Here is an 8211-nt window from a genome sequence, read left to right as displayed (position 1 = left end):
GGTTATGACTGCAAGTGAAGAAAGCAAAATAATAAAACGTAGAAGCAAAAACAACTACGTTAAGCACATGTATTTACTAATCCCCTACCACGCAGGAAATATCAAGTCTATAAATTATTAGCATAGCAGTAAAGTTTGTGAACCTCGCTCGAATATTATATCAGCGTTGTTTTATACCACACAAAATAAACTGAGGCAACAGATTTTGGTACAGTACATCAGCGTTTTATTCCATGCAGTTGTTTGCTTTGATTTGATTCCTTTCTGCTCCCCTTGCACTGTACACAGGCTAATGCAGGAAACCGTCAGGACTGGTTGATCGTAATGCCATTCAAGAGTGGGAAGGGAGAGCAGGACATGAGTGAGGAACATACAAGAGGAAAAGAAATACCCCAGGCGTTTAGCATATCCTGCACATACAGTTTATAACAAAATGACTGCTTATACATTAGAAATCATTATGAAAAAAATAATGTGGGGATGAATGACACTATTGTATTGTGTGTGTGTGTGTGAAAGAAAGAAAGAGAGAGAGAGAAAGAGAGAGAGAGAGAGAGAGAGAGAGAGAGAGAGAGAAATGGTGATAAAGTTGGCTTTAGTCTGACCGAACCTTTAATTTGCACTACATCACGTCTTGGTTTAAATACTAAAACCATCGAGTCATTTTCTGTCAGAAATTGCATCAGTTTGTATCAGGTAATACTAATGGTACCACAAACCACACTGAGAAACTACTTCCTATTTTTATTCATCCTTGGTTTAATGAGAGACCCAAGGTGTTAGCGGTTGACCCTCATGGTAGTAACTGGACCGATCTTTAGCAGACTGTAGGAGTCACTATCAGAATGAGCAACATATCCACGTTTGTGCAAGATAATCGCCATGCGAGTAACTGTGTTATCCAATAATTAATAATGTTACTAGTAACCACATGTGCTAATGTAACTTGTGCTGCTAATGACTGGTGCCAGGATTCCGTAGGGAGCTGGAAGAGACTTCAGGATTCAAGCTGACAGCTGGATAATAATGCTTGAATCTCACAATTTGGTCCTGGTCTGAGTCGCCAGGTAGTAATGTTGCAATGTCCATTTACCAAGATCTGTGTGCAGTTTTTTTTTCTCTAAGGTCTGCAAGGATTTTCAGGTTAAACGTCAGACAGATCCAATAGAGAGGACCATGCAAATGAACCAATGATGCAGACTGACACACAGTTATAGTCCCTAATGTATGTCTGGCTCGTTCAACTTCTGTTTTTAGCAAAATTATTCACTTGGAATACTCTTAATATTCCATGAAGACTGAATACTCTCCCTAAACAAATACTTCACAAGTTAATGATATGAAAACAAACAAAAAAAAAAATCCAAATGATTAGGAGAACTAACATTTTGTTTCTAAACTTGCTAGTAATCCAAAATAAATTAATTAAATGATTATGTAGACCAGCTACAAAAAGAAAAAGAAGGAAAATTCAATTAAATAACTTTAAATTAACACAACAAATAATCACAATTTACAGGAACTGTTATGGTTTTGCAGCTGAAAAGACACTGTAATTCACTCTCAACACCTCATCTGATTTCTGTTGATTAAAACGTAGAAGCCTTTTAAACACGTAAACAAGAAAAATGAGGTTGGTGTGTCTCCGCAAGTTGTCCTGGCTCACTGCTTATGTACTACAAACAACATCCATGGTCCTATTCATTCACGCCATGCTGGTCAGAGTATACAAACAAAAAATAGATCATGGCTGGCTCTGCTCAAACGGAATAAACAGGAGAAGTTTAGTTTAAGCCTTCAGTTCCACTTTGTTCTTTGCTGCCAGTGTTCAACAGCTGCTTCCAACACCAGAGCTTTAATGTACAACCCCCCCCCCCCTTTTCTTTCAAAGACTGGAAACAAACAAGGTCCTTCACAGTTTCACGAATTCGCCACCTCTTACGGGTAAAAACTCGCACACGACTTCTGCTCCTTAAATGCCAGCTGGCCATCTTGCCTACACAATTACACAAAGACAGACACACCCCAAAAACACACAAAGGTAAAATGAACACAGTATAGTAGTAATGATAAAAGATGCAGCACCCCTTAAATAGAAGTGTAAAAATAGATGGGTTTTAGGAGGAAGTCTAAACGACTACAGCACCTAATAAGCCTAATAAAGGTTACTTGCTCGTATTTTCTTCTTCTATAAAAAAGGAATGTGGCCAGTTCTCTCACAGAAACACAACAGGCGCATTTGTCTCCCTCTAGTGGAGACTTGTTGCTTTCACACTGAAGACAAGATTTGCACTGTGCATTTAACTAAACCTGAGCATCAAACTATCAAACTCCTTTTCCTTAAAAACAAAGCAACAAAAAAAAACTAAAGATTCTCAACTCAACGTTTCAAAAATAGAGGTCTTTTTAAAAAGTGGCTTTTCTATAACTATCCTGTTTGACTACAACTCGCCAGCGCACCTGTCCAGCCAGCTGGACAGTCCTCCTGAGCTCGCGTCTCCTGAAAGCCTGAGCGGGAATCTGCGTTATTGCTGATTCAGTCGTAACCGTTAATTAAAGAAACAGCAAAGTGCATCCGGAAGGCGGAGGGGGGCTTTGCTCTCCTTGGGCACGAACACGTTCGGGTTTACTTCACACGCTAACACGAACAAAATCGGACGACACAAAACACATACAACGCGTTGAGGGAGTCCTGAGGGAGGATTTGGAGGGCTGCTGCATCTTCACATCAACTACATGATTTCATCTACCGATAAAAATGGGATGAGAGGAAAGAGATTCTATAAGCCTAAGCGCAGGGCTTTCCTGCGGCTCCTGGCCCGTTCGCCACTGGTCCGAGCATCTCAGTAAGCAAAAGCATTTGCGCTTGTGATCCTCCTCCAGTCTGTTAGTCCACACTTTCCCCCGTGCACAGTCCTGAGGTGAAAGAGAAGTCGGGGAAAAATAGTTTGCTCCGATTTCGACACTTAGAAAATGTCGGCCTTCGGTTGAGCGTTTTAATCTTAAATTCCACCTGCTGCCGTTTAAAAACGCCTGCTCCTCTTAAAGCGTTTGGGTACGGCCTCCGCCAACTTCATGTTCATCCACACGAGTCTCACTGGCTGTTTCCGATGGTATGCCAAGCAGGCATGCTGGGACGGTTCCGCAGGGTTCGTGGTGTCGGTGAGGAAGGGAGGGACGGATGCTGTTCATGCTGGTGCTCAAACTGTAGTTACCCCGCTGTACCAACAGAGGGCAGGGCATCACTTCTGTAAACTCAAAACCTACCCGGTAGCTAGCTAATCTTTGACGGGAGGACAGCGCTGGCTGCTTGAACTCGATTAGAGGGTCAACTTGTCTGTCATAGAGTAATCCACCGGTCCCATTAAGAAATGATCCTCGCTATTGAAATCTGATGTTACCGGTGTACAGACTCACTCGCTCCCGCATACACGTATGCAAACATTTGCCACTTCGCTGCTCCTGGTATCTCAAGGGCCCCTGTTGTTGAGATCTTTCCTTTCTTTCTGGAACATTCCAAGTCGATGCACTCCCCAGAGCTTTTAACCGCTGGATTTTGTCCATTTTCTCTTTGCTAAAATCTAGCATTCCTGATTTTTTGTTTATTATTTATCTTTTGTTACCCAAATGCAGAAAAATAAATTATGAACTAGCTACATTGTCAGTCCAGAGGTGCCTGAGGTTACTCGGATGGGAGGAGCTTGCAGCCAGAGAGCGGGCACAGAATGGAGTATGTGGTGTTGTTGTTTACAGCAGGCTCCGGTTATTGCGGTGGGTTCCTCCCAGCGGCAGGATGGTGGGAGGGGCTCACCAGGAAGAGGGAGCGCAGGGCTGTTTGTTCCTGATGGTGGCGTCGGAACACTCCGCCTCTGAGGAGTCGCAGTCCGAATCCCCAAAGTGCCGCGGATTCTGAGGGAGACACGGGAAAAGAGCGGGGAGAAGAGGTCGTGAGGGCACGAAGGCGGTAGAAGCGCGTTCACAAACCCACAATCCGTTCCCGCCGCGGCGCGGCAATCACGGGACGCGGGCGCTCACCTCGTAGCTGTGCTCGTCGGCGCACAGCTTGCCCAGGGAGATCTGGGTCTTCACGCGGCGCACGGCGCACTCCTTGTCCGACAGGCCGTCGGACTGCGTGGAGATGTCGATGGGGATGTCGGGCGTGTGCGAGAGCAGCTCGTCCAGGTGCTCCTCCTGGCTGGCGCTGAGCGCGTCCAGCGGGCCGCTGTGCGAGTGCTCGCTCGTGTTGCCCTCCTCGCCGTCCGACACCGACAGGTTCTCCGAGCTGAAGGTGGAGTACGACTGGAAGCTGCTCATGCAGCGGTGAGGCCTGCAGGAGACGAGACCCCCCCTCACGCTCACATGGGCACCGTGGAACGTGGACGCCGAGTGCCACCGACGCAGAACACTTCTCCTAGCACTCGTATAGCGAGGTACCAGCTAGTAGCCTCAGTCTGCTAAATGTGTGTGAGTGAGTGAATGAATGAATGAATCGCAAGCTAGCATACATGCTACAAGCTTAGCATTTCATAAAACATCAAATATATTATTTCAATTGAGTAAAAAAAAAAAGCCAAATACCATAAAAACCTAATACATATTTCAATATTTACTACATAGATTATATGACTTACTGTGAATAAATATCCAAGGAAAATAAACTGTATTGGTTTTCTTAGAGTCTTTCTACAATGTGCATGAAAAATCTGAACTCATAAATGGCAAACTGTCAATCATTAATAAATGCGGGGCAATTTTACCTCTGTCTCCGTGGAAACTCCACTTCACTGTCGACTTCTCCCTCCTCTTCTTCTGATGAGTCATCTCCAGCCTGACAAGGACACACAGACTTATCACACACTCTCTCACACACACACGTGTCTAATCTAAATAACATATAATGTTAACCTACTCTCCCTCTAACGTGTGCTCATATAAAAGAGAGCTGCACACACATACACACACATGTTGACAACTGCAGTACAGTGCTATGTTAAATAAGTCCCAGCAGGGGGCGATCACAATCATACTACTGGTCAAAGTGTTTCAACATACGCATGGAAGAGGACAACGTTCCAACCCATTAACTTTCAGTACTTCCCAACACACTCCCTGATGGAAAATCCCCTTTCCCCCCACAGACCCGGTGTCTGAAGGCCTACCTTACTGAGAGGTCTGTGGGTGTGTGGCAGAGCGTTGGGGAGGCTGCCCCGTGGTGAGGCCTGCTCCGACCGCTGCTCCTTCCCCTGCGCCTCCCCGCCTGAAGCTGGCTCTCTGGGGCGCTGCGCCGTGACCCTTGAACTCTCTCGCGCCCCGGGCAGGGAGTAGCGGGGCAGTTCCGGGTGCCCGGGCTCTGGGGCCATCTCCTGGCAGTGCAGGCAACCGGGGAAGGGGTGCGCCTGGCAGCAGGGGCAGAGCGGGCCGGGCCCCGGGCCGGCCGAGGAGGGGGCGGTGGAGGGGGCGTGCTGGCGCAGGTTGGCGCCCACCGCCGTGGAGATGAGGTCGGGGCTGGAGCCAGCGAGGTGCCGCTGCAGGTGGTCCGTCTGCGGGCTGCGCAGGGCCGCGGACGGGCCGAAGTAGCGCAGGTTGCTGGCGCACGTGGCCACGGCCATCTCCCGGCTCTGCGGGGGCAGGGGAGGGCCCTCGGGGAGGGGCTGGTGGTGGTGGTGGTGATGGTGGTGGTGGTGGTGGTGCTGCAGGGGCGCCGGCTCTTCCACCGGCCCGCCGGCGGGCTTCAGCACCCCGGGGAAGTCGCTGTGGCTTCCCTTGCTGTTAGCCCTCCGGTGGCGGGGCTTGCTCCGGTACCGCGCCTTCCCCGGGGGAGTGGAGACCTTGGGGCTGCCGGAGAGGGGAGACGTGGCGGGGAGAACCTCCATGTTAGGAATGCCGTCGGAGCGCAGCAGGTCGGGCCTAAAGCAGGGCAAGACGATGCATCAAAGACAAACAACCACTCCAATTTTGCGGAGTCTTAACACATTCTTCAAATTTTCTAATTTGTTCATTGCACATGTCTTAGGTACACAGACACGAGCTCGGCGGGATAGAGACGAGTCCGTCAAAAGTACCTTTTAGGGATCTGCGCACTGGCTTTGTGGTTGACGCCACCCTTCTTCTTGATGAGCTTCTCCACAGCGTGGGGTCTGACGATGGGCCGCACCAGGTGACGTTTGTAGGCGCTTGGGTATTTTTTGTCCACAGCATGTTCCCTCCTGCTCAGACAGAAGACGCCACGCGGAAGGACAATGAGTCAGAAGTGTGAATAGGGCTGCAGCTACACAAAACCAGAAAATCAGCTTCCAATTTGAACGTGATGAAAGTACGATCTATTTGTAGCCACTAACCCAGTAAGCATTTGGGCCAAAAGGGCTGTGTGTAAGGAGATTAGGTTTGGGAACACAGCAGTTCATAACAGATTCATGAACTGAGGTACTCCAATTAAAACTGCCAGCCACTAAACTTGATATGAGTTTTCACTTCACCATGTGAGCACATTCCTATCAATATTACCCCAATAAGAGTAATTATCTAATATTCAATGATATTTTTTATGTAAAAAAAGGTCTGGGTGAAAAGACGTGTTAGATTAGCAAAACATGACCAAACAGGCTGATACAGCACCCAGAGGAGATCTGAATGAACAACTCTCCAACCACGGTGCCATTCTAGAAGTGCAGCAATAGCTTTGTGGCTAACCGGCCCTAAACAGACACGTGTGTCCCCCTAAACAGATGCGTGTCCCCCTAAACAGGCGTGTGTCCCCCTAAACAGGCGCGTGTCCCCCTAAACAGGCGCGTGTCCCCCTAAACAGGCGCGTGTGTCAGGTCACGGCACGGCTCTTACTTCATCAGGTCTTTCTCTCGCACTTCCAGCTGAAGCATGATGGCACTCAGCTCCATGTAGAGGTTATTGGCTCTCTCCAGCTTTCTCTCATAGTGCTCCCGAATGTCTAATGCATGTCTGAGTGTGTGTGTGAGACAGAGAGAGAGAGAGAGAGAGAGAGAGAGAGAGAGAGAGAGAGAGAGAGAGAGAGAGAGAGAGAGAGAGAGAGATGGTAGTCTCAGGTTATTCACCATAGTGAAGGGGTTATTTGTGAGTCATGGTCAGTGACTGACCTGAGTTCATCCCTCCGTCGCCGTATGAGTTCCTCATCCAGTCGATGTATACATGTGCCTTCACTCTTAATCTTCTCAAAATGCTTCTTCACTTCCTCTCTCCACTCCGCCTAATGAACACACACACACACACACACACACACAAACATTTTAGCCCAACGCCACTGGGACATTTGCCTTCAATTTGCACTTCACTTGCACTTCAGCTGTAATCCTGTAGGTGGCAGCCTGACAATGGAATTATTCTTTCAGCGTACAGGCTGTGGAGGATGAGCTAATGATGTGTCTTGTGGCTCTTAAACGAAATCCTGCACGGTTCTTCTCACACACCCACCTGGGACTTGAAGTAGGTCTCCTGCGGAGCTCCCAGCACATCTGCGGAGGCGATGTCCAGGTGCAGCAGGATCTGACGGAAGGACGGCCGGTTTCTCGGCTTCCCTTGCCTGGACAGCACACGGACGGGCGTGAGCACACAGCACCAGAAACCTAAGGGCCAACCCGTAAATCTGAGGTGTGCGAGACGCGATTCGCTCACCACGCCTGCTTCATGAGGATCTTGAAGCCGTCCGGACAGGTGGAGGGAACGGGGAGGTGGAGGCTATTACTGCCCACACCCCAAATAATAGCGGAGGAGTCCACGTCCTTATAGGGGATCTCTCCTGTCAGCAGCTCCCACAGCACCACTCCGAATGACCTGCATAATACATGCGCTACCTCAGCAAGGGCTGCACTAACACACGTGCACAAGTCCACAAAAAAGCTTTGGATTGTGCAGTCCTGTCACAAATGGACCACTTGACATTAATTCATTATAAACATACAGGATGGGCTTTAGTGTGTACACATCCATGCAGTGTGTACGCGTGGGGGAGCTCACCAGATGTCCACTTTCTCAGACACAGGCTCATTGCGGATCACCTCCGGAGCCATCCAGGCCACCGTACCGGCAAACGACATCTTGGTGCTCTTGTCACTAAGCTCCTTCGAGGTCCCAAAGTCAGAGATCTTTACAACGTCATTGTGAGTGACTAGCACACTGTGTACAGAGAGAGGGAGAGAGAGAGAGAGCGAGACAAAGAGACTTCTGCGTCAACACTAAATG

General features: G+C 48.6%; 1 protein-coding gene across 2 annotated transcripts in view; it reads right to left on the bottom strand.

Moving 5' to 3' along the window:
- Nucleotides 1-217: 217 nt before the first annotated feature.
- map3k13 (mitogen-activated protein kinase kinase kinase 13) overlaps nucleotides 218-8211 on the bottom strand; it is a 40411-nt gene continuing 32417 nt past the window's right edge. For both annotated transcript variants that reach the window (XM_077002501.1, XM_077002502.1), the window contains 10 exons: nucleotides 7987-8145; nucleotides 7645-7803; nucleotides 7444-7552; nucleotides 7110-7219; nucleotides 6838-6954; nucleotides 6063-6206; nucleotides 5160-5907; nucleotides 4758-4828; nucleotides 4036-4327; nucleotides 218-3909 (listed from right to left, as the gene is read on the bottom strand). In XM_077002501.1, the coding sequence (XP_076858616.1) occupies nucleotides 3808-3909; nucleotides 4036-4327; nucleotides 4758-4828; nucleotides 5160-5907; nucleotides 6063-6206; nucleotides 6838-6954; nucleotides 7110-7219; nucleotides 7444-7552; nucleotides 7645-7803; nucleotides 7987-8145 (2011 nt within the window). In that variant the 3' untranslated portion in view covers nucleotides 218-3807. The remainder of the gene's footprint in view (nucleotides 3910-4035; nucleotides 4328-4757; nucleotides 4829-5159; nucleotides 5908-6062; nucleotides 6207-6837; nucleotides 6955-7109; nucleotides 7220-7443; nucleotides 7553-7644; nucleotides 7804-7986; nucleotides 8146-8211) is intronic.

The sequence above is a fragment of the Brachyhypopomus gauderio genome, chromosome 4 (assembly GCF_052324685.1).
Source record: "Brachyhypopomus gauderio isolate BG-103 chromosome 4, BGAUD_0.2, whole genome shotgun sequence".
NCBI classification, from domain to species: domain Eukaryota; kingdom Metazoa; phylum Chordata; class Actinopteri; order Gymnotiformes; family Hypopomidae; genus Brachyhypopomus; species Brachyhypopomus gauderio.
This window is presented reverse-complemented; position numbering and strand designations above follow the sequence as displayed.